The 27,766-nt window shown below is 38.2% G+C and overlaps 2 protein-coding genes across 2 annotated transcripts in view; one reads left to right on the top strand and one right to left on the bottom strand.

The window, feature by feature from the left end:
- Positions 1–27,766, top strand: part of LOC116741793 (zinc finger protein 33B-like) — an 89,649-nt gene that overhangs the window by 58,386 nt on the left and 3,497 nt on the right. The gene's annotated exons all lie outside the window — the stretch shown is intronic.
- On the bottom strand, positions 15–26,110 carry ZNF25 (zinc finger protein 25). Its single transcript, XM_032608863.1, has 6 exons — positions 23,167–26,110; positions 20,769–20,882; positions 6,448–6,574; positions 6,053–6,148; positions 3,965–4,028; positions 15–3,473 (listed from the first exon to the last, which is right to left on the bottom strand). Exons 2-6 carry the CDS (start codon positions 20,781–20,783, stop codon positions 2,390–2,392), a joined length of 1,386 nt encoding a protein of 461 aa, XP_032464754.1. The 5' UTR covers positions 20,784–20,882; positions 23,167–26,110; the 3' UTR covers positions 15–2,389.

Below are 27,766 nucleotides of genomic sequence, written 5' to 3'. Positions count from 1 at the left end.
AGGAATACTGTGAGTAGGGATCAATTAATTTAACTTAGACAATGTTTATTTCATAATTTACTGCTACATTCCATCAGGAAATTTGCTTTGATGTTACAACAGTCCAGCAGGTAAAACACATTTGAAAAAAAATTCTAATGCTTAGTCTTGTAACATATAAATATAATGCACATAATATATTGGAAAACCCCCCACCTACCCACAGATTGCTATATGCATCATTTCTGAAACATATACCATATATAAAAGTATACCTTTACATTGGCTGTGATGTTTTCAGCTCTAAGAAAACTTAAATTTGTAAAGCACCAGATAGTAACTATCTTAGGCTCATCTTAGGCATGTGAGGCATAACACTCACCTCTGCTACTGTAATGTGAAGGCAGCCACAGGCAAAACAGGTACAAATGTTTTTTGCTTTGTTTTTGTATTAGTGTTGTAATAAAATTCGTATTTATAGACACTTAAGTTTGAATATCATATAATTTTCACATGTCACAAGATATTCTTTAATTTTTCTACCATTCAGAAATGTAAAACCATTCTTAGCTTGCAGGCAGTGGGCCAGATCTGAATCACTTGTGGAAAAATGTACAACCAAACCAAACCAAGGCACTACAGCAATGAAGTGAGGGATGAATGCTGGTAGTCAACCTTTTATTTATTTTGCAACATAATTCAAGAAATACAAATTATAATGATGATAGTATCTAACATATAGCTCTTCCTGTGTCTCAGACACTATTCTAAGTGCTTTAAAAATATTAACTTTTTACACCTCACAACAATCCTAACACATTATCACTTCTTTTTTATGGAAAAGGAAACTGAGGCACAGAGAGGTTAAGTGCATGCTTCATGCTGGAAACTGAGCCTGGGCAGTAGGAGTCCAGAGTCCACACTCTTAACCTCTATATCATGTTGCTTCTACCAGGAAGAAAAAGGTAGTGAAGAATGTTTAGGACTCTCATACAAAATACAAATTCAGACAGCTCTGCAATCTGCTAAAACAACACTAAGACAGACGTTTCTTTACATAGCATTTTTTTATTGTGTAGGGTGTTTTCAGCTGTTTCTTAAAATGAACTTAGGTTTTTCCTATAAATAAATGTATCCCTAATGTAAAATTTGGCTGACCATGAGTTGAAAAATTTACAAAAACATTTTTAGCTTCTTTCTGAAAGATTAGTTCAGTAAAATCCAAATCCATTCAGAAATAGGAGGAAAAGATACATTATAATTTTAAAAGAGTATTACACTTAAATACACATTCTATTAACAAGAGTCACTGCTGAGACTTAATATCTTCATATACATAAAAGTTACGTAACTAAGGGCTTCCCTGGTGGTGCAGTGGTTGAGAGTCCGCCTGCTGATGCAGGGGACACGGGTTCGTGCCCCGGTCCGGGAAGATCCCACATGCTGGGGAGCGACTAGGCACGTGAGCCATGGCCGCTGAGCCTGCACGTCCGGAGCCTTGTGCTCCACAACGGGAGAGGCCACAGCAGTGAGAGGCCCGTGTACCGCAAAAAAAAAAAGTTACTGAACTAAATAAGGCTACATATTTCCCTATGTACAGTTATGGATGGGTCCACATGCACATCAAACATCCACAATCTGTGTTCCGTAGCACACTGACATTCACACATAAGTCCTACATACTACAGGACTCTTCACATGTGTTTAATGATGTCACCTGGTTATTCAATTTATTTGTGCTTTTTAAGAAGCTCCATATATCTAGATATTTGCAGGTTTCTTTAAAAGAAAAACAACCACCTTGTAATCAGATTTCTGCAACATGACTTCTAGTAAAAGTGTTACCCTAGGTACAGATTCTCTTGGAATTTTTGTTAAAAAGCTTTCACATATTTAAATACTTATAAAGGTTCTATACTTTATCACTGATCTGACATTCACCAAAACATCACTTCTTGATAAAGCCTTCCATATGTGTTTCAGTCTTTGTGATTATCCCCTTTTACAGTATTCTAAGTCCAACTGATATAAAAAGATTTCTGAATGGTCAGGATACTGATAGGAATCTCTCACTCATGTGAGCTTTTGGATGTCTAAATGATGGCTACCCTGACAGAAATTTCCTTACATTCATTTACTTACAGGATTTCTCTCGTATGGTTTCTATGCTGTACAATAAAAAGTATGACTTCTGAAAGAGAGGTTTCCCTCATGTTTTACAATTTGTAGTGTTTCTACCATCTAAGTTGTCTGATACTTAGTGAAAGTCTGAAATATGGTAAAAATTTCTCCCTAAAATATTTACAGACTTTCTCTCCATGATGAAAGACTGTGGCTGAAATTTTCCCATATTGATATTTCATAAGGTTTTTGTCTCATGTAAATTACCTGATTATTCTGAAGGATAAATTCAGACAGAAGAACTTCCCAATTTATACTCTTTATAAGCTTTTCCCTTTGTGTGTGTCTTCTGATGTGCAGTGAGTTTTGATTTCTGGAAAAAAGTTTCCTTACACTCCTGACATTCATAGGGTTTCTCTCCTGTGTGTTTTCTCTGATGTATGACAAAATGTGATTTCTGAGAGAAGGATTTCCCACATTCTTTACATTCATAGGGTTTCTCTCCTGTGTGAGTCCTTTGATGTAATCTGAGGACTGAATTCACAGAGAAAGATTTACCACATTCATTACATTCATAGGGCTTCTCCCCTGTGTGTTTTCTCTGATGTTTAGTGAGGTCTGATTTATAGTAAAAGTTTTTTCCACATCTATTACATACAAAGGGTTTCTCCCCTGTGTGAGTTCGCTGATGTACTGTTAGGGCTGACTTCTGGTAGAAGCATTTCCCACATTCCCTACATTCATAGGGTTTCTCTCCCGTGTGAGTTCTCTGATGAGTTTTGAGGTGTGAATTTCTAGAGAAGAATTTCCCACATTCCTTACATTTATAGGGTTTCTCCCCTGTATGTGTTCTCTGATGTACTGTGAGGTGTGATTTCTGGGAAAAGGATTTCCTACATTCCTTACATTCATATGGTTTCTCCCCTGTGTGTGTTTTCTGATGTACCATGAGGTATGCCTTAACGTAGAAGAACTTCCCACATTGAGTACATTCATAGGGTTTCTCTCCTGTGTGTGTTTTCTGATGTTCCATGAGGTGTGGCTTCTGGTAGAAGGATTTCTCACACTGATTACATTCATAGGGTTTCTCTCCTGCATGAGTTCTCAAATGTCTACTGAGAGATGACAGGTGGTAGAAAGTTTTCTTACATTCTTTACATTCATAGGTCTTCTCTCTGGTAGGAGTTTTCTGTTGTCTTGTGAGGTCTCCATTCCGAGAGACAAATTTCCCACATTCACTGGGTTTGTCCTTTGAATGAGTATGCTCATGTATTATGAGGACAGACTTCTGGCAGAAGGACTTTCCACATTCATTGCATTTATAGGATTTCTCATTGGTATGAGTTTTCTGATGTTTTGTGAGTTCTCCATTCCTAGAGAGAAATTTCCAGATTCATTAATGTATAAGGCTTTTTTTTTTTTGGTCTGCTGTGTATATTTTCCAAGTAACTCTGAGAACCAATTTCTAGAGATTTTTCCAATATTCATTAGATTCATAGGGCTTCTCCATTGTGAATATTCTATGTTGAAATACATTATGGCTTAACATTTGGTAGAAGGAATTTCACTTGCATTATAGGTCTCTCAACTGCCTGAACTCCACTTTGTGTAATAAAGCCTCCCTTATCATGTAAGTAAGAAGAATCAAAAGACTGTTGCAAAGTTGTAATCTCCTGATCTTGAATTATAAACAAGGTCTCTATTATGAAACAAGGCTTTCCCATTTGGATTATGTTCTTTGGAATTTTCTCCAGTGTTAGTTTTTTCACATTTATTATTAACTAGTGCTCTCTCACTTCTAGTACCCCCATCAAGACCCTTTCTTACGAAGCTTCTAATCTCAAAATTGAATTCTTGAACTTGCCTTGAATTTTTAGCTTGGCTTTCCTGGTATCTTGCTCCTTGGTCATGAGTATTCCATAGGTCTTCTACAAAGGAATCCAAAATTTAATACCGTATAAATCTTAACACATTATTATGGTCATAGGGTGGATTCTTAGGCTTCAGGCCAATATCCTCAAATGAAGGAACTCTCAAGTGCAAACTTCCTCTATCTCAGTGGTTTAGAAGAAACATAAATAACACTAAAAACTGCTATAGCAGAGGGGAAGGGACCTGGTTATAAACCCAAGTATCTTTGACACTACAAATATGATCTTAAAAACCTGGAGAAGGTTAAGCCAAAAAATAAAAAAAAAACAAAGAATAGGGAGCAGAGAACAAAGGACATTCAAAGTGCTGCTGAACAGTAATGTGAGACACAGAGAATGCTGTGAGTCCATTAAGGACAATGAATAGTAAGTAGGGTGAAAATAAAAATTAGTAGACAACTGTGTTCACTGCAAATATCAGAGGAAAGATTAAACTGGATGAAAGAGCTAAAGTATAGGGTCTTTACCCACTCAAACCTAGTTTACTGTGTTAGGATTCCTAGTAATCAGTAGACTATAAACTTCCACTTTATTTCTCTTTACCCATAATACAACAATCTTGATGCCAACACTAAAGTGACTTTCTCAAAACATCCATTTCCTAACGTTCAGAGGAAAATTCCGCTCTGTCTAGTTGGCTTAATTTTTGCTGGTTCAGAAGACCCAGAAACACATACATCCAAAAGGAGAGATTAAAGAAAAGCAGAGTGCAAGCCATCCTTATAACAGAACGAATTCCCAGTTGTAGCACCAGAGATTTTCAATGCTGACCACCAAATACTGCATCTCCAAAAGAGAGTTACCTATGACTCAACACTAGTTTTATTCTGCTTTCACATCTTAGCTCCCACATGTCTGCTTCAATTTGCTGCCTGATCTTTAAAGAGTAATTATTCAACATTGTTCTAGAATCTTTATGGACCTTCATATTTATTCATCTTTAAATGCTTGAAAGAAAGTGAAAGATTATGAGCAGAGGCTTGGGGTTAGAATTTCATGGCATTTGTGGGGAAAACATAAAAAAAGTTATTTGATAAGGACATGTACAAGGTTAACTTGGATACTCATGACATAAGATCTTACATATGAAAGACATTTAAGAGAGCAGATGAAATGAAAATTAGCATGTGTTTTGGGGCCACAAGGAAAAATAAGAATCAGGGCTTCCCTGGTGGCCCAGTGGTTAAGAATCCGCCTGCCAATGCAGGGAACACAGGTTCGAGCCCTGGTCTGGGAAGATCCCACATGCCACGGAGCAACTAAGCCTGTGCACCACAACTACCAAGCCTGCGCTCTAGAGCCCGTGAACCACAACTACTGAAGCCTGCGCGCCTAGAAGCCCATGCTCCGCAACAAGAGAAGCCACCACAATAAGAAGCCTGTGCACTGCAACCAAGAGTAGCCCCCGCTCGCCGCAACTAGAGAAAGCCCGCGTGCGGCAACCAAGACCCAATGCAGCCAAAAGTAAATACATAAATAAATAATAAGATGCAGTAGGCAATAAAGTGCCAGACTAGCTCTTGACAGAAAATTAGGTGTATTTTGTATCTACTCCGAAATAATATAACCGATGAAAGGCATAATGATTTGTAAACTGATTTCAGAGTTTAAAGAGAGAATAGGAAATTAAAATGGGTGCTGAAAAAACTAAGGCATTTTGTTGTTAATGAAAGGAGGAAAATGCCATTTGACAAAATTTATAAGACAGATTTTAAGATTATAGTTGCATACTTTAATGGCAAGTAGTAACTGGGAATTCTAGAAAAAAGACAAAATGAAAGTTTAAGTCAAAGTTAGTATATAGGGAAGAGAAGTAAATCTATTTAAAAAATGTCAAGCAAAAGAGGGAATTTAGATGGAGAACGAAAACTGGAATTGTGATTTATGTTGCTTACATATGCAGATCAAGTATCCTCAATCATTTCCAAAAGTACAGGGCATTTAAAAAAGAGATTCCTGAAAAAAAAAATTTCAAAAGTCAAAGGCACCAACCTCCTCACAGGTTATAATTTCTAACTTACCAGGGTACTTCTGATGTGGAAATTCTACTTCTAATATCCATGGCTCTTTTCCTTGCTTCAACTTGAAGACTGCATTTGGCTTATTCACACAATAACCTATTAATAGAAAGATAAAGAAAACAATACAAATTGCTTGGAATACAGCAACTCTGAAGGATAAGGAAGTGCAGTTTAGGAGCAGAACAAGGAAGGTCCCACATAGGCTTGGCAAATTTAGATTGTATCAGTGGAGTGCATGGGGACACACATATTTTTCTGGTACCCAAAATGGATTCATCAACTTTGACCCCTAAAACAAAGCTAGTATTCAACGCTATAGGGGACTTAACAAATTCCAGTAACTGAGAAAGGAAATGCAAACTACTGGGAGTTACAGATAGGGAAGATTTCCTCACCCACTGAGATGAGGTGACGATAGTTCTCCTGCATCACCTCCCTATACAGGGTCCTCTGAGCAGCATCCAGCAACTGCCACTCCTCCTGGGTGAATTCCACAGTAACATCCTTGAATGTTACTGGTCCCTGAAACAACGTATTTCAGTTAAAACTGAAGCGATCAAAATACAGTACCATCAAAAAGACATGTGAACTGTTAATGTGCTAACTATAGTATTTATTCTGCAGTTAGATATATTGCCACCCTGCTTTATACATATATAAAATATTTGTTCAGTATATATTTACTCAGATATCACTCCATGCCTGGAACTCTGCCAGAGATACAGAGATGAATGAAAGCTATTTTTTTTTTTTTTTTTTTTTTTGTGGTACGTGGGCCTCTCACCGTTGTGGCCTCTCCCGTTGTGGAGCACAGGCTCTGGACACGCAGGCTCAGCAGCCATGGCTCACGGGCCCAGCTGCTCCACGGCATGTGGGATCTTCCCGGACCGGGGCACAAACCCGTGTCCCCTGCATCGGCAGGCGGACTCCCAACCACTGCACCACCAGGGAAGTCCCGAAAGCAACTGTTCTTGTCATCAAGGAGCTTACATGCTGACAGGGAGGCAAAGATTAAATTCTTAAATGCAATATGCATAGCAGGTGCTATGACAGAAGTATGTACAAGATGAAAGATGGTCACAAAGGATGGCCAAGATGGTGGAGAAGGAAGACTCTGAGCTGAGCTCCTCCCACAGGCACACTGAAATTACAACTATTCACAGAGCAACAATCTCTGAAAATTATCTGAAGAGTAGCAGAAAATATTCCCCACAACTAAAGATACAAAGAAGGAACCACAGTGACATGGGTAGGAGGGGAAGAGACACAGTATAGTCAAGACCCACACGCCCATGTAGGTGACCCACAGATGGGAGGATAACCAAAATTGTAGAGGTTGTCCCCAAGGCGTAAGGGGTCCGAGCCCCACATTGGGCTCCCCTGCCTGGGGGGTCCTGCACCAGGAAGACGAACCCCCAGAACGTCTGGCTTTGAAGGCCAGTACGGCTTGAGAGCCAGAGGACTGTAGAAAACAGACTCCACTCTTAAAGGGTGCATGCAAAAATCTGACACGTTCCAAGTCACAGTGCAGAGGGAGTAATTTGAAAGGAGCCTTCCTCAAACCCACTTGCTGACCTTGGAGAGCCTCCTGGAGAGGGAGGAGGCAACTGGAACTCCCCCTGGAGACACAGACACTGGCAGCAGCCATTTTGGGAGCTTGTTCTACCATGAGGACACTGGTGCTAATAGGGACCATTCTGGAGTCCTCCCTCTAGCCTATTAGTGCTGGAGGCTTCCATGCCCACCAATGGGTCATCACCAATCCCAGGACACTTCAGGCCATGCAGCCAGCCACGTTGGGTCCCATTCCAGGCACCCCACAGGCCGTGCAGCTAGCCAGGCAGGGACTCAGCCCCTCCCAACAGTGGGCCGGGAGCCACTGGATGAGGCAGGGCCTGGCTTCCAACAGGGCTGAGGGTCAGCCCTGCCTACCAGTGTGCCCACAATAGTCGGCCCCGCAACAAGGAAGGATTCATGTAGCCCACATATAGGGAACCCGTAGAGCTTATAGCTCTGGTGATCACAGGGGAATATACTGCTGGGCCTCAGAGGACATCTCCTACATACGATTACTTCTCTAAGATTGAGAAATGTAACCAACCTACCAAATGCATGGAAATAAAAACAGAGGATTAGGCAAAATGAGGAGACAGAGGAATATGTTCCAAACAAAAGAACAAGACAAAACCTCAGAAAAAGAATTAAATGAAGTGGAGATAAGTATTCTACCCTATAAAGAGTTAAAATATCTTTTATGAATATAAAGACGAAAACCTTTAACATATTACTAGTAAATCAAATCCAACAAAATAAAAAAATAAATTATAATCTATACCATGACCTTGTGTGATTTATCCCAGGAATGCAAGAGTGGTTCAACATACAAAAGTCAATCAATTACAGTAATAGAGCAAAGGGGAAAAAGTAGAAGATCATTTTAATTGACTCACAAAAAGTGTTTGACAAACTTCAACACTCTTTCATGATAAAAACACTCAGTAAACTAGAAATAGAAGGAAATTCCTCAAAATGATAAACAACATTTTAAATCCACCTCTACCCCAGGTAATAGCATACTCAGTAGTGAAAGACTGAAAACTTTCTCCTTATGACCAGGAACAAGTCAAGGATGCCTGCTTCTGCCACTTCTAATCCACACTGTACTGGAAGTTCTAGCCAGAGCAGTTTTACAAGAAAAGGATATAAAGGCACCCAAACTGGAAAGGAAAAAAAAAAAAAACTATCTCTATTTGCAGATGACATTAATCTACATATAGAATATCCCAAAGAATCCACAAAAATGAAAACTAATAGAGTTCATAAACAAAGTCGGCATGTTGCAGAATTATAAGATCAACCCACAAAAATTGGTTGTGTTTCTATATACCAGTAATGAAAATCCAAAAAAGAAATTAAGACAATTCCATTTAATGTAGCACCAAAAAGAATAAAATACCTAGGGATAAATTTACTCAAGGAGGTGTAAGACTTATACACTGAAAACTGCAAAACATTGCTGGAAGTATTAAAGAAGACCTAAATAAAAGATATGACATTCTATGTTCATAGACTATAAGATTTAATATGGTTCAAGTGACAGTACTACTCCAAGGAATCTACAAGTTCAGTGAAATCCCTAATAAAATCCCAATGACTTCTGCACAGAAATGGAAAAGCCAATCCGCAAATTCATATGGAATTGCAAGAAGTCCCTAATAGCCAAAATAAAATTGGGAAAGAAACAAAGTTGGAGGACTCACACTTATTTCAAATCTTACTATAAAGCATCAAAACAGTGTGATTGGCATAAAGATAGACATATTGTGCAATGGGATAGAAATGAAAGTCTAGAAATAAAACCATACATCTATGGCCACCTGATTTTCAACAAGGAAGACAAGACCATTCAATGGAGAAAGAATAGTTTCTTCAACAAATGGCACTGTGACAACCAAATGTCCACATGCATAAGAACGAAACCTGACCTCTACTTCACCCCATATAAAAAAAATTAACTCAAAATAGATCACTGACCTAAATATTAAGAGATAAAACTCAGAAGAAAACATAGGAATAAATTTCCTTACCTTGAATTTGGCAATGGATTCTAGATATGACACCAAAAGTACAAGCAGTAAAAGAAAAATAAGCTGACTTTATCAAAATTTAAAATTTTTATGGGGACTTCCCTGGCGGTCCAGCTGTAAAGAATCCACGCTTCCAATGCAAGGGGCGCAGGTTTGATCCCTGGTCAGGGACCTAAGATCCCACATGCCATGTGGCGTGGCAGCCAATGAAATTTTATATATATATATATATATATATATAACTTGTATGCATCATAGGATATTACCAAAATAGGAAAAAGACAACTCACAGAATGTAATATAATATTTGCAAATCACGTATCTGATAAAGGTGTTATTATCCAGAATATATAAAATATACTTACAATTCAATAACAGAAAAGATAACCCAGCCAGAAAATGGGCAAAGAAATTGAACATACATTTCTTTAAGTTATACAAATGAGCACATGAAAAGATGCTCAGCATCATTAGTCCTTAGGGGAAATTCAAATCAAAACCACAATTATACCACTTCATATTTACTATGATGGGTGTTTTTTTTTAAAAAAAAAAACAGAAAATAACAGGTGATGGGGAGTTGTGGAGAAACTGTAACCCTTATATATTGCTTGTGGGAATGTAAAACGGTACAGCTGCTGTGGAAAAGTTTGGCAGTTGCTCAGAAAGTTAAACATACAAATACCAAACAACCCATCATACTTGTACACAAAAGTTCACAGTGGCACTATTCACAACAGCCAAAAAGTGAAAACCACCTAAATGCCCATCAGTGGATGAACAGATAAACAATTGTGGTATAAACATACAATGGAATATTATTTTGCCATGAAAATTAAGTATTGATACATGGTATAGGGTGAATGAACTTGGAAAACATTATGCTAAGTGAAAGAAGCCAAATAGAAAAGGTACATATTATATGATTCCACTTATATGAAATATCCAGAATAAGTAAATGCACAGAGACGGAAAGTAGATTGGTAATTGCCAGAGGCTAAAGGGAGAGGGACTAGGTAATGATTGCTTAATGGGAATGGGGTTTTCTTTGGGGATGGCAAAAATGTTTTGGAACTATATGTTGTAGTGGTCCCACAACATTGTGGATGTGCTAAATGTCACCTAACTGTACGCTTTAAAATGGTCAATATTATGTGAATTTCACTTCATTTAAACCAACAAAACCTTCTAACAAAGAAATCTTCAGGTCTCAGTGGTGAATTCCACCAAACATTTCAGTGGTGAATTCCACCAAACATTTAAGGCAGAAACAATACCAATTATATGCAATCTCTTTCATAAAACAAAGAGGAGAGAACCGTTCTCAATTCATTTTATGAAGCCGACGTTACCCTGATACCCAAACCTAACAAAAGGATTATCAGGAAAGAAAACTACAGTGGTGGCTTGCACCTGTTTGTACCAGATCAAGAGTGCTGATTGTCAAATTTTGGGCAATTGATTAACAGCATTTTGTAGCTTGAAATTAGCCCTGGCAGGGGTATTTATACCATAGAAATTGGTAAACAGTACAAACCAGATTTCTCTCCCAGTCCCCAAAATCTGATTAAACATTTACCACCATAGTGACTACCAACCAATATCTTTCATGGTTATAAGTACAAAAATCCTCAACAAAATATCAGCAAATCCACTACCTGATTTCAAGACTTATTGCAAAGCTATATTAATTGTGTTACTAGCAAAAGGATAAACACACAGATCATTGGAACAAAAACAGTGTCCAGTAATAGAACCACACATATAATTTTGATAAAGGTTCAAAAGAAATTCAGTGGATTAAGGATAGTCTTTTCAAAAAACAAGTGCTGGAACAAATGGATTATTAAGCCAACTCCAGACTTTCACCAGTCTTTTCTTTAATGTCCCTTTATCTATTCCAGATCTAATTCAGGATACTATATTGCATTTAGTTGTCATGTCTCTTCTGGTTTGTGACAGTCTTACCTGTTTTATATGACCTTGACAATTTTGATGAATACTAAACAGATACTTTTTAGAATGCCCTTTAATTTGGATTTGTCTGGTGTTTTTTTTCCCTCTTGATCAGACTGAGATTTTAGGTTTTGTGGGAGAATAACAAAGAATGCTTCTTATCACAATATATCAGGGGGTACATGATATCATGGGTGATGTTAACCTGGATCACTTTTTAAGGTAGTGTTTGCCACTTTTCTCCACTGTAAAGTAACTATGTTTCTTTTTCATAGTCTATTCTTTGAAAGCAAATCACTAAGTCTAGCTCATAATCGAGAAAGGAGGGAATAAGCCCCACCTCTAAGAGGGGGCAGAATCTAGATATATTACTTGGAATCCTTCAAAGGGCTCTCTTTTCCCATTTATTCAATCATTTACTTATATAAGTATGTTCTCAAATATTTAATGCTTTGGGTTAGAATCCAATACCATGTTATTTACTTTGTTGCTCAAATTGTTCTAGCTTTGCCATGAGAAGCTCTTTTGGGTTGGTGCCCATGTTCATTTGACATGTCCCCATCACCCTGTTTTTGAGCACTTCCTTAATTTCTGACAGTACAAAATGCTCTGGACTTATTTTGTACTACCCTTGCCTCAGCCCCAAAATCAATCAATTTCTCCACGGAATGCTGGTTCCTTTTATTGTAGAAAGATAGTTAGAAACCAAGATCTGTGTGCTGGGTTTGCTCATGGCTACTGAGGTGTCACTGCTTATAGGCCCTTTCAGCAGACAGTTAGTAAATGTATGTTTGCATATTAACTCATGTGTATACACATATCTTTAATTATTTCTGTATCTATCGTATACATGCTAAGTTGATATGTATTAAGATAACATATATACATTTGCTTTTCAATAAATGGCACTGGAAATAATGGGCATCTATATATAAAAATGAAGCTTAGCCAATAACTTATACTTTATACAAAAATCAACTCAAAACCAATTATAGACCTAAATATGAAATGTTAAACTCCAAAATTTTTTAGAAGAAAAGTCTTTGTGACCTCGAGATAAGCAAAGACTTTTTAGAAATGATACCAAAAGAAACTAAAAAGAAAAATTTGGAGTTCATCACATGTTTGTGAAAGACACTGTTAGGTGAATGAAAAGAGTAGCCACAGATAGTGAGGAAAATACTTGAAAATCACAAATCTAACAAAGCATTGTACTTGTATCCAGAACATATAAAGAACTCTCAACATTCATTAAGAAAACAACCCAATTTAAAAATGAACAGAAGATTTGAAGACACTCACAAAAGAAAATATATGGATAACAAACAAGCACATCAAAAGATTTTCAGTATCATTAGTCATTAGAAAAATGAAAATTAAAACCATAATGGGATAGCAATACCTACCTATCAAAATGACTTAATGAAAAAAAACCCTGAAATACCAAGTACTGACAAGAATGGGAAGCAAGGGACTTCCCTGGTGGCTCAGTGGTTAAGAATCTGCCTGCCAATGCAGGGGACACGGGTTTGAGCCCTGGTCCGGGAAGATCCCACATGCTGCAGAGCAACTAAGCCCGTGCACCACAACTACTGAGCACGCGTGCCACAACTACTGAAGCCCGTGCGCCTAGAGCCCGTGCTCCGCAACAAGAGAAGCCACGGCAATGAGAAGCCTACGCACCGCAAGGAAGAGTAGCCCCTGCTCGCCTCAACTAGGGAAAGCCCGCATGCAGCAACAAAGACCCAATGCAGCCAAAAATAAAGAAATAAATTAGACAAAAACAAAGGAATGGGAAGCAAGTGGAACTCTGATACATTGTGGTAAGAATACAAGCTACTCAGGAAAACAGTTTGGCAGTTTCTTATAAAGTTAATTATAACAGGACCATATGACATGGTAAGCACATGCCTAGGTATTTACCCAAGAGAAATTAAAATCTGTGCACACACAGACATCTGAATGCAAATGTTTATAACAGCTCTTTTCATAATTGCCAAAAAAACCCAGAAACAACCCAAATATTTTTCAGCTGGTGTGTGGGGTATACACATACAACTGAATATTATTTAGCAGTAAAAAAAGAACTACTGATACATGCAACAGCATGATCGAATCTCAAATGCGTCATGCTAAATGAAAGTAGGTAGTCTCAAAAAACTACATACTATGTGATTCAATTTACATGACATTCACGAAAAGGCAAAACTATACAGATGAAGAATAAATTGGTGATTGCTAGGAATTAGTGATGGGGAGACTACATAGAGGGAACCAAGGAAATGCTGAGGTGATTAAACTGTTCTGTATCTTGACTGTGGTGATGATTACATGTCTTTATGCATACGTCAAAAGTCATTGAAATGTACATCCAAAACAAGTGAATTTTGCTGTAAGTTAGAAATAAAAATAAAAACAAAACTAAAACCACTTCACACCCATGACACACCCATTACTACTCTCAAAAAAAAGAAGACCCAAAAAACAAAGAAAATCAGAAAATATCAACTATTGGCAAGGATGTGGAGAAACTGGAGCCCTTGTGCATTGCTGGTGGGAATGTTAAGTGGTCCAGCCACTATGGAATATAGTATGGCAGTTCCTCAAAAAAAATTAAACATAGAATTACCATATGATGCAGCAATTCCACTCCTAGTTATGTATCCAAAAGAATTCAAAGCAGGGACACAAACATATTTGTACACCAATGTTCACAGTAACATTATTCACAATAGCTACAAGGTATAAGCAACCCAGGTGTCCATCAACAAATGTAAACAAAATTATGTACATTACATAAGCAAAATGGAATATTATTCAGCCTCTAAAACGAAGGACATTCTGTGACATGCTACAGCATGGATGAACCTTGAAGACACTGTTCTGAGTGAAATAAGCTAGGACAAATACTATGTGATTCTACTTATATAAGGCACCTAGAGTAGTCAAATTCATAGAGACAGAAAGTAGAATGGTGGTTCCCAACATATGGGGGGAGTGGGGAGTTAGTGTTTAATTTGTGCGGAGTTTCAGTGTGGGATGATGAAAAGAGTTCTGGAGACGGATGGTGGTGACAGTTGCACAACAATGTGAATGTACTTAATGCCACACAGCTATACATTTAAAATTGGTTATGATGGTAAATTTTGTTATGTGTATTTTACTACAATTAAAAATAAGTCAACTATACTTTAATTTTAAAAAAGAAAAATAAAAAAAACTACAAAACACTAAAAATAGCTATACAAAAGCATCAAATATTAACTTAAGCACTAGAATTTGAGAGGTAAAGATCCAAGAAAAAAGTGAAATTAATTATGATGAGTCTTATACCTCTGGTTAGCATTTTCAGGGCATTTTCCAATTTCATAGCCAGGGCAAAAATGTAGAGCAGAAAGCAGCTCAGAGCCAGCATCTCTAAAATAAGCATAAAGAAAGAAATTCTGAATAGAAACAAATTCTGAGAAGCAAAGGAGAAGTTGATCTTAACCTTAACGAGAACAAGCCTCTAACCTAGTGTTTTCTAAAATCAGAGATCTGAGAATCCAAAGGTGAACAAAAGATAAAATTCAGAAGAGACAAATATTTCAAAAGACAACAGAAAACCACAACTTATTTCATTCTTGGGGGCAAGTAGGGAAGAGAGGAAACTGGTTCAACTTTTAACAAACTTTTAATGTTTGCTTATGGTCTTGTGTGATGTATTAGCATCCCTAAGACCCCTGGTCACAAAGCAAGTCAACACCAACTTGCCTTTTGATACTACCTGGTGACTGAGTGGGAGTTTCATATTCAAGAGGTCCCCAAACATAAGCTTAGTATTTGTAGAACTTTTTTTTTTGTTGTGGTCGTGCTGGTACGCGGGTCTCTCACTGCTGTGGCCTCTCCTGTTGCAGAGCACAGGCTTGGCATGCACAGGCTCAGCAGCCATGGCTCATGGGCCTAGCCACTCCGCGGCATATGGGATCCTCCCAGACCGGGGCACGAACCCTTGTCCCCTGCATCAGCAGGCGGACTCTCAACCACTGCGCCACCAGGGAAGCCCCCTCTGTAGAACTTTTTTACTTCCTATCAAATGTCTCAAAGTGGTCAGTTTATTTTAAGTTGGGGAAGCAGTTTCTGGAACCAAAGGAAAGCTCCATAATTTATATGGATGCTCTGAAATACAAACACTCACCATTTTCCCCCCACAGGCCTTTACTGAGTGCATGGCCACAACCCTCCAAAGGCTGGGAGCAGAGCACCAGGGCAGGAAGAGATGTCTCTGGTACTTAAAGCTCTACAGGGCAGCAACTCCTCAGTCACCCAAAAGAAAAGCTGGTGGCTAAGCTAAAAGCACATCAGTGGAGCTTTGGTGGTGTTCACAACCCAAGCCCCCTGAAGGGAAAGCCTTGATACTGCCCTCAATCATGTGAAGCTTGGTGGTGAACAGTACCTCACTAAAGCCCAGGGCCGTCTAAGCTACATATCTGACTTAGCGAGCAGACAGAGGAAGGGACGTGACTTTTTCTGGAGGTATTATTTACTTCAATCCCTACTGTACTTTTATACATAATGTCTAGCAATAATAAAGAAATAGGAGACATGTAAAGAGGTAGAAAATTTTGATTCATACTGAAGAAAGGAGCCTATTGAAACAGACCTACAGATTAACCTAGATGTTGGGATTAGCAGATAAGGATTTTAAAGTAATTACACTAAAACTAAATAAATAAAACCAAATGACCTAGTGAAAAAAAAATTGAGAATATAAATGAAATGATGCGAAATCTTAGCAGAGAAAGAAAGACAAAAGAAAAAACAGGAATTTTTAGAACTGAATGATACAATATCAGAAGTGGATTCTACAGGCTTATGAGTGAAGAGAACTGACAGAGCAAAAGAAGGATGCCATGAACTTGAAAACAGTCAGCTCAACAGAAATATCCAAACTAAAGGACACACACACAAAAAACAACCCAAACTGAACAGAGCATCTGAACATTTAGGACAATATGTACATATTTCAACACTGTGTAATTGGGATTTTAGAAAGAAAAAGAGAATGATGCAAAGAAACTATCTGAAGAGTGAGTTCCAAGAATTTTAAAAAATGATAAAAGGCAACAACCTACTGGGCATATACCCTGAGAAAACCGTAATTCAAAAGGAGTCATGTACCAAAATGTTCACTGCAGCTCTATTTCCAACAGCCAGGACATGGAAGCAACCTAAGTGTCCATCAACAGATGAATGGATAAAGATGTGGCACATATATACAATGGAACATTACTCAGCCATAAAAAGGAACGAAACTAAGTTATTTGTAGTGAGGTGGATGGACCTTGAGAGTCTCATACAGACTGAAGTAAGTCAGAAAGAAAAACAAATACCGTATGCTAACACATATATATGGAATCTTAAAAAAAAGAAAAGAAAAAAATGGTCAGAAGAACCTAGGAGCAAGACAGGAATAAAGATGCAGACCAACTAGAGAATGGACTTGAGGATACGGGGAGGGGGAAGCGTAAGCTGGGACAAAGTGAGAGAGTGGCATGGACATATATACACTACCAAACATAAAATAGATAGCTAGTGGGAAGCAGCCGCATAGCACAGGGTGATCAGCTTGGTGCTTTGTGACCACCTAGAGGGGTGGAATAGGGAGGGTGGGAGGGAGGGACAAGCAAGAGGGAAGAGATATGGAGATATATGTTTATGTATAGCTGATTCACTTTGTTATACAACAGAAATTAACACATCATTGTAAAGCAATTATACTCCAATGAAGATGTTAAAAAAAAAAGGCAACAACCCACAAATCTTTGTCATCCTTCAAAAGGGATAAATGCAAAACAAATCATGCCTGTGTGCATCATGGTCTAACTATTGAAAACTAAAGATAAAATGAAAATCTTAAGCACAGAGGAAAAGAACACATTATATTCAGGTGGGTAACAGTAAGATGAAGACTAGCTTCTCATCAGAAACAACAGAAGCCAGAAGACAAAGACATCCTAAAAATGCAGATACAAAGAAAACTCTCGATAAAGTTCTATATCCGGCAAAATATCCTTCAAAAACCAAGGTGAAATAAAGACATTTTCAGAAAGACCAGCCAAGTAAATTTGTCACCATCAGTGCTGAAATAATACATGAAATAATAAAATGAGTTGCTTAGCCTGAAGGGAAAAGATATCAGAGAGAACCCCAGACCTGTAGGAAGGAATAAAGAGCTCCCAAAGCAGATATGTACATAAACACAAAAGAGTTTTATTTACACACACACACACACACACACAAACACACACATGTTTCTTTAAAAGATGAATACTGTTTAAAGCAAAAATAATAAGTATTGGGGGTTAAAAATATATGTATAAGTGAGATATAAGACAAGGACCACAGGGTGAGGAGGCTGTAAAGAGAATTATACTGATAAAAGTTTATTACACTGTTCATGAATACAGTATTTGAAGACACCATTATTTTAATGGTGCATGTTGTAATCTCCAGATTCAGCAATAAGCAAAATAACACACACAAAAAAAGCTTCAAAGTCAATAAAGGAGATACAGTGTAATACACAAAATACTCAAATATTCAACCCAAGGGAAGTACAGTAAATCTAATTAGGATAAAAAGAAATATAGATATAAACATACTAGGATAAAAGAGATCTTAAAAAGCAGCTAGCCCAAAACACAAATTTATTTCAAAGGTGTGACAAGTTAACAGGTGAATTTTCAATAGTACCAGTAGAAGACAATGAATGCTTTTCAGTGTTTTAAAAGGTAAGAACTGTCAACCAGTATTTTTTTTTTTTTTTTTTTTTTTTAATGCGTTACGCGGGCCTCTCACTGTTGTGGCCTCTCCCGTTGTGGAGGACAGGCTCCGGACGCGCAGGCTCAGCGGCCATGGCTCACGGGCCCAGCCGCTCCGCGGCATGTGGGATCTTCCCAGACCGGGGCACGAACCCGTGTCCCCTGCATCGGCAGGCGGACTCTCAACCACTGCGCCACCAGGGAAGCCCTCAACCAGTATTTCTATACACAGTGAAAAAGCTCTTCGTGGATATTTCATATAAAGAAAACTGAGAATTTTCCACCAGCAGACCCTCACTAAAACAACAAGCAAGCAGAATAAAAACAATAACTATAAAGGATGTTTTCAAACAGCAGAAATTGATGGCAGCAGAACTTGAGAGATGCAAGAAGGAATAAAAAAGACTTTCTAATCTGGCCAAAATGCCTTAAAAAATCCAATTATCTGCACAAAATAAATTTTTCCAAGAGTAGGTAGTGATGACTGTACTTAAAACTACTTCAAAAAACAAAAAGGCTAAAAAAAAAAAAAAAAAAAAAAAGGCTCACTAGTTATTTCTTTTGTTCCAGACTGACCACTCAGCAGTTAATTACAGAGCATAAGGTAAGAAAAACATCATGTGCCACACCTGAACAAATGCTGGATAAGGAAATTTTCATATATAAGGTATAAATGAGTTCAAGACTGACCAAAGCAGAACCATAGAATAGGTTAAATTTTTCTAGAGTCTCTTTCTTTCCACCATCAGGCCTAAAGGCTATGATCTCTAATTAATAATAGATAATGTCCACACTGAAAATTTATGTTATAGTCATAATAACAACACTTCAGAAGTTGGCTGTGAGAATTATGTAAGATAAACTACGTCAAGGGCTTACCAAAGGGCTGGGCATTTAATTAATTGCTAAATATGCTATTTTGTTTTTAAAAATTAAGTTTAAAAAGCAAAGAAATGGTTACCACAGAATTCAGGATTCCTTTTCTCTGGGTAATGGTGGGATGAGATTAAGGAAGGGCATACAGGGGCTTCAAAAGTACTAGTAATTTTCATTGCTTAAGCCAGATATGGGATACAGTGGTGTTACTTAATCAGTATTCCCTAAATTATACATATACATTATGTACATTACTTGCATAAAGTATGATTTTTTAAATATTTAATGAACCAATAAAATCAAAATTCATGTCTTCTACAGCCTATAAAGTCATATACATTCTACTCTCTTCTACCTCTTTACCTCTTACTGTTCTCCCCCAAGTTCACTTCTCTCTAGTTTCAGTATCCTAAATACTGTTTCTGGAACGTGCCTCAGGGTGTATGCATTTACTATTCCTCCTATGTAGTATGCTCTTCCTCCAGATTTCTACCTGGCTGTCTCTCATTTAATTCAAGATATTCCTCAAATATTACCTTTTAGAGTGGCATTCCCTAACCAACTTATTCCCTGTTCCTCACTTCTAACACTCTGTCCTCTTAAACTGCTTGAGTTTGCCTCTGAGCAGATACATCAGAAATATTACTCAAATGTTGACACATTTTATTATTTAATATTAAAGAATCACATTTGTTAATATCCTTACCAATCTCATCAGAAAAGTCTTTAAGTATCAGCATTTGTCAACTTCACAAGTTTTCCAACATTCTAATTTTCACTTGAAAGCTCAACTTTTAATATTAGCAACAAATACTAAGTTATTTTCCTTGAAATGACAGGCTCACATCACTCATTGTTGAGAAAATGTTTGAATACCATGTGAATACCGTAGTTTGTCTGCCAGTTGCTCTTTCACATAAAAATGATATTCCATGAAAAAAAGTGGCTAGGTGAGCTCACAAATCAATCACACAAGTGCTTTTCCTCAAGACAACCAACCATCATACTTCAGTATGCCGCAAAAGTACTTTAGGTGAACTTGCCATTTCATCCCACTGAGTATTAAAAAGATGTGTACTCAAGGGTCAAGATTTAATAACATTAGGAACTTTTACTGTTTCATCAAAGATATCCTTAAGTAAAGGTAGCAGTTTTTTTACTACTGCAGAGGAAGACAAGGTCATTGGTGTCATCATCCTGATGTATGCCAGATAGGCAGCAATCTATTGCTTTTACACCATCAGTGCTAATGTCCTCAGTGTAAAAGGCAATTTGCATCCTGGTATTATGTTTTGACTTCACAAACCCTCGGAAAGGGTCTTGGGGCTCCCAGACCACACCTTGGAACTGCTGTTGTATTCAAACAGTATTTTCCCTGAAGGTGATTTTTAATGATTTCCACTTTTCTAATTTAATATATGGGCTCTCGTTCATAAAATTCACTGAAAACACACACAGAGTGAAATAAAGTTAAGAGGTAAATAAATGACTCACCCGGAACTTGTTCATTTTCTGCTGCTATTGGAAAGTATAGAAACTATGAAGTCAGAACAGGGAAAGTTGGAAGACAGAAGTCATAAGAGACCTTATCTTGCAGTCAGGAATCACCTGTGAGAAATTTACATACAACATTTTAGTAAAAGATAAACCTCTGGGAAAATGTCTCTTTGAGCCATTAGAAGGAATAGGAAGGACCATGAGAAAGGAGTACCCACCTGTCCACTGGTGACTCTCATATAATCTTGATGAATCTGGGACATTTTTGAATCTAAACATTTCTTTCCTATTGGCTGTTTTGAAAATTATATGTCCATTACTAAATAACACAAAAGAATATAAAACTTAAATGTCCAATAATAGCAGATTAGTTAAGCAAGGTATATAATATATATCCAAAGTATGGAACCCTATGCTGACATCACAAATGATGTTGAAGAGAAACATCTATTGATATGGAAAATCTTTCTTTTAAGTTACATGTCATAACAATTTTTCCTATTGATACTATAAACCCCACAAGGTTAGAAAGTCTTCAGAGCTCTTGAAAATAAGATGTTTCATCTCTCTAAATTTCAGTTTCTCCAGAATCACTTCTCCAAAAACCCTATTTTGACTAAAATATGGTACAGTGACAGGGAGGCTTCAGTTCTATGCTAAGCTCTGCTATTAACAAACCTAGTGACTATCTTAGTTTCTATGTTATTATCTTTTTTTAAACATCTTTATTGGAGTATAATTGCTTTACAATGGTGTGTTAGTTTCTGTTGTACAACAAAGTGAATCAGCTATACATACACATATATGTCCATATCTCTTCCCTCTTGTATCTCCCTCCCACCCTCCTTATCCCACCCCTCTAGGTGGTCACAAAGCACCGAGCTGATCTCCCTGTGCTATGTGGCTGCTTCCCACTTATGCTATTATCTTTAACATGAGAAGGAATTAGGTAATTTTAAACAATCATGCACTATTCTGATTCTATAAGTCTTCATTCAGTACCACAAATCCAACAGAACCCCAGAATTCACTGTCCCCTCCAACCCTGGGCTGGGGCCTAGAGTAAAATGTTAATTAGGCCTTGATGAATTCTGACATGGCCATCTAAACTGTTGACACTAACACAAATATAACTTCTAAAATAACAATTTGGCACCATAACCCCAAAATAGGCACTTCACATGGGGAGCAAAAGGTGCCAGATGCCGAGGTCCTTCTCATATGCAGAAGAAACCACTTCCCTGGTGCTTACATGATGCCTACTTACTAGAGCCTAGATACACCATCCAATCAGAGGCATTATGATATCACCTTCATAATATGGAGCATGGATGAAATCGCAGTTTTCACCTTTAAAAAAGTCTGTCCCATTTCCCCTCTGGCCTGGATAGGATTCTCAGCTTCTCCAGTAAAACTTAAAATTCAGGGTTTCAACTATGGTTTAAATTCACATGTGTAACAGTCATCTGGGTATCGAGACAGGTTAGAGAATGCAGGAAAGGCCTTAATTAACCTTTTACACAGGAGTTTTAAGGAAGCCTCAAGAATTTTTGAAAATAGAATACTACATTGTACAATTAGGTCCACTACACTCTACTCTGGTGGTGCTCAGGGACAATCACTGGATTAAATACAACCCAAGCCTGTGGATTTTAGGGTGGAAAACAGCATGAGATACAGAGTAAAACAAATCCCTGCTAATGATGGCTAAGCCAGTTATCTCTCTGAACCTTCGGTACTTGTATTTATTAAAATGGAGGTGGTAAATACGGATTCAAAGGATGGTCATGATGATTAAGATGATTAAATGAGCCAATAATGAAAAGAACAGCATACCTTTTAATGAGAAAAGCAGCTCACCTTTATTGAATCCTTAACGTACTTTATATACACTACCCTATTCAATACAAAAAACGACCCTAAAGGCTATTATAATTTTACAGATGAGTATCCGAGTCGTACCCAGATTAACCTGCCCATTTACCGGCGGGCGGTGGCCTTAAGCCCGAGCCCCTCAGGCTTTACAACCCACATCTCCAACAGCCTGCGCCGCCCACACGCCAGCGCCGACGTGACGGGTTTGGCATCCACGTCACAAACGGTTGTTCTCGCGCGCGTACGTCCCGCTATAAGCCCGGCGCCCCAGGCCTCCTCCAGCCGCCCCTTTCACGCAGGTCGAGAAACAAGGCTTCTGGGGAGGAACCGCACTGCGGACAGCCAGCCTCCCCGCCAGGCCCCCTGCCTGGCCTCTTCCCCAGCCCTCCTCGGAGGCCAGTCCGGCGCTCAGAGTCGGGGTGGGGGGCGGTGGCTGCCAGGGTCTCCGACTCGGCGCGGCCGTGGAGACCGGCTTCCCCCTGCCCCCGGCCTAGCACCCGCACCGAAGCCTCCGACACACCTGCAGGGGCTCGGCCTCAGCTCCCGGCCCGCGCAGGTTCCAGGCCCCGCCCTCCGCGGCGCCGAGCAGACTGGAGGCGCCTGAGCCCTCTCCCCGCCGGGGAGCGAGACGGAGAATGGCGGCTGCTGAGGGGCGGTGGAATTGCTCATGCGCGAAACACTCCCGCGCCCCACGCAGGCACTGCGCGTCCCGGGAGGCTCCCGGCGCCTCCACTTCGGATGACGTCACGAGGGTCGGCTTCTTCCCGCGGTCCGAGTGTTTTCTGCTGGCCCGGTCCTTTCCTCACTCGCAGCGGTAACGGATTAGAACTGGCCACCCGCTTGAAAGCAGGAAGCTACCTTGAGGTAGTGCGATGAATATCGATAGTAATCGAAAGGTAGTACTCGGAACTAAGTACAGTAGTACATTCAAAGAATAACACCCTGTAACAGCTGACTTTATTTTAGGAGTATTAGCTTTCAGAATTATGGAAATGACACATGAAACGTGATGAAAACATGAATAAGCTAAAACAGAAGACGAGTCGCACACATCCCACTTTACAAAAGGAAAAAACCTCGCTTAATGTTAGGTGCACACTCTTCTGAGATTTTTACTCAAATTTTACGCTAATGGTATATTTTGACTATTACTTCACTAAGGAATATATACTGAATGTATGCTGATTTTCTGATCTAACTTTATGACATCAGTTTACTCTGGGCCAACAATAGAAATGTTTCCTCTCAAGGTAATGACAAAAATACTAAATTTTTATAATAAAATTAACTTAAAAAACGTGGAATTCATATAGAGAAAATATATATACATATCTGAATAATGTGTGCACATGTGTGCATAGCTGTATACACACACACACACACACACACACACCAATATCCTGGGTGGGAGGTGTTGGGGAAATGATTAAAAATAGTCTCTTGCCAACCCAGAAAATCCTCTCCAGAAATGGAGAAAGAAAAATTATTAATTATTATTAATTATTTTATTAATGAACTAAGCATTAAACTAGACTGCAGTGCGCATTCCAGGCAATCTGCTAATGAGTTTGCAGACAGAAATATCACACTTTTATGTAGCCAGGCAGATACAACCCTTTCTTTGTACTAAGAGAACTTGACAACACCATTTACTACACACTGTTCATCCTAAATTCACATGGTAATTGGGGTGGCCATTTCTATTAGTTAATTGCCTTTATCCAAATGAAAAGTAAAGCTTCTTGCATCTCTATGACAAGCAAGTAGCTACAACTTGTAGCCAAAAGCCTAGGAGTTTACCACAGACACAGGGAGATGGGGTGCTATCTTCCTTGATGTTTATTTACATTTCAAAGACATAGCTCCAAGGCCTTTAACAAAGATAATCCTGGGTTGTAAAACTAACAAGAGGTTTATTTACTTTTTAAAAACATTCGCATGCATCTCAAAGGGACAGAAAAAAGGATTTCAGTTTTCTCAAGGAAATGCTCTAAGAAAAGAGGGGAGGAAAATCTTTTCCCCTTTTTGAACCAGGGAAAATTCAATTTTTAAATATTTGTGTTTACTCTTACAGGAAACTATAAAACTTAACAATTTAATTCAAAATGACAATTTTTTTCTGAGAGTTTGCTTTTGTTTTCATTGACAAATAATTTTAAACTTCATCAGGAAATATATAACCTCAGAGAATAGGGAGGAAATTTTATTGGAAATGCATATTATTATAAACATAATTTAAAAGTTTGGTGCTGGCTTCAAAGAAGAACGGAAACAGATCCAAATACATAAGAATTGAGTATATGTTAAAATAGTTATTTCAGGGCTTCCCTGGTGGAGCAGTGGTTGAGAATTCGCCTGCCAATGCAGGGGACACAGTTTCGAGCCCTGGTCCGGGAAGATCCCACATGCCGCAGAGCAACTAAGCCTGTGCACCACAACTACTGAGCCTGTGTTCTAGAGCCTGCGAGCCACAACTACTGAAGCCTGCGTGCCTAGAACCTGTGCTCTGCAACAAGAGAAGTCACCGCAATGAGAAGCCCGTGCACCACAATGAAGAGTAGCCCCCGCTAGCCGCAACTAGAGAAAAGCCTGCGTGCAGTAACGAAGACCCAACGCACCCAAAAATAAATGAATACATAAATTTATTTTTTCATTGTTATTTCAAACAATGGAGATAGTTTGGAATGTTCAGTTAATGATTTGAGAAAATAAGGTTAATGGTACATGAATTCAGCATGTAAATTTAAAAAGTAAACCATCAATTACCTAGAAGATAAATAAAAGATTTTAAAGAACATAATTTGATATAGCATGAAACAAAAGGCAGAAACCAGAAAGGATATAACAGAAAGTTAAAACACAAACTGAGAAAATATATTTAATAACTATGAGACACAGATTTCACACTTTTGATAAACTGCTCTTACAAATCAGTTGAAAGATGAACATCTAACATGCAATAAAAATAGAAAAAGAATATCCTGCTGCAGCTTTTCATTCAATCTACAATGCAGTGGACTGCCAGATGTCTCAATATTCTATTTACTATTGCAAAAGAAAATATATGGACAATTAAACTATGACATACCATTTACTTTAAGATGCATTACAAGATCCAATTTCAGAGCTGTTAAAATACGAGAAAAAATGCATGTCTTAGAAATATTGAAATGTAATTATAAAAGAGAAAGTACAGGGACTTCCCTGGAGGGTCCGGTGGTTATGAATCTGCCTTCCAGTGCAGGGGACACGGGTTCAATCCCTGGTCGGGGAACTATGATCTCACATGCCGCAGGGCAACTAAGCCCAGGTGCCGTAACTACTGAGCCCGTGCATCACAACTAGAGAGCCCGCGTGCCGCAACTACAGAACCCATGCACTCTGGAACCCATGCGCCACAACTAGAGAGAAGTCCACATACCGCAATGAAAGATCCCACCTACCACAACTAAGACCCAATGCAGCCCCCCAAAATTTTTAAGTAAATACTAAAAAAGAAAGTACAACTAGTCACTAAGTATATGAAAAATATGTAACATCACTAGAAATCAAAGAAATATTAAAACAAACATGAGACACTATTTTGTCTACAGTATTTCAAATTTCATTTCCCTTCAAATGTACTGCCTTAACTAAAACCCCACCTAGAATTTTCCCCAATTTTATTTTCTTCATACCACTTATCCAAGTGATTTCTATTTGACTGGTCCCAGGAAATGGTAGTAGAATAAATTTGTAGAATGATGCTTTTCATGTGGTCTAGACAGGAACTACTTTTAGATTTAGAGTAAATGTAACTTTTGAAAGTTTAGAAAGTAGGAAGATTTGAGAAGGCATTTGTGGAGATTTGGAGTAATAGTATCATTATGACATTTTTTTCCTAGATACTAAATAGAGCCAAGGCTGAGTGAGAAAACACATTTTCAGCTTGTTGTGAAGAGTGGACAGTTCAATGAGACAAAGAAGTGACTAGACTGGGGCAGGGGTTATTGATTATGGAGCTGTAGATTGGTAGCTTGAAAATCTGATGGGCATTTAGTTGGTGTAAATTTTGTTTGCTAGAATGATGACTTGTAATAGTTTTCTATGTGGTACTTGGTCAGTGGTTTTTCAGCTTGGGATAGACTTCGTTGCACTGGATAACAAATGTGAACAAGACTTTCTAAATGGTAAATAAACATGATTGTTACTCATTTTCTAAGACTGGATTGAAAAATATGTCCCTTAAATTCTAATAATATGTAGAAGCCTGAAATGTAGAAATGTGAGATATAAAGCAAAATTAAGTGTTAGTATTGTGGCACAGGCAAGGTTTTAAGGAAAAGTAAGTGAAAGTAAATGTGATTATCATGGTAGTTTACCTGTCAAACAACTATGATAGATCAATATTAAGGTATCACAGCCAAAATAGTCAGAACTAGATTGCCACAGGTGACTTAGTCTGCCATTGTTTTGTACTTTCTTTTGTACATTCCTGTGAATCATGGCTAGAAGGGAAATTAGAGTGTAATCTAATAACTCTTCCCTCAAACATGAGGCAGTTGGTGCATTCAGAGATTTACTTTGCCGTTATGTGTAGAATGGAAATAAGGGAAGTTCAACTGGAGCATGAAAACTTGTCACAATGTTATTAAAAACAATGTGGATTTGAGGGTATTAGACCTACTCTGTAGTCCATCTCTTTATTTTCCCCATTAACACCTTTATCTACTTGTTTTCCTTGTCACTGAAATTACTCATTAGCTCAGTTGTACCCATCCCAGTCTCTGTGATTTTCCTCCAACCCGAAGCTACCACTTCTGTAAAATCTTCCATCCTCTATTTGCTGTTTCTCGAGTTTACATTTTCATTTCTACCCACTTTGAAATTTCTGTTTGTAAAATGCTGAATAATTACGTCTGCCTATTATTAGCTTTTCTCCCTTTTCTCCACATTTGTTTTCCCAAACAAACTAGATGGGGAAGAGTCACTTTGATCTTGAGAGACTCCTGAAACCAAAAGTCAAATATATAGTATGACATTTGTATCTTAGTCCAATCCTATTAGAAATCTGTTCAAATTCTTATGGTATGTTCAATATTTTCATTTCTAGAAGACTGCAAAACTCATGACCTAACAGA

The sequence above is a fragment of the Phocoena sinus genome, chromosome 16 (genome assembly GCF_008692025.1).
Source record: "Phocoena sinus isolate mPhoSin1 chromosome 16, mPhoSin1.pri, whole genome shotgun sequence".
Classification (NCBI taxonomy): domain Eukaryota; kingdom Metazoa; phylum Chordata; class Mammalia; order Artiodactyla; family Phocoenidae; genus Phocoena; species Phocoena sinus.
This window is presented reverse-complemented; position numbering and strand designations above follow the sequence as displayed.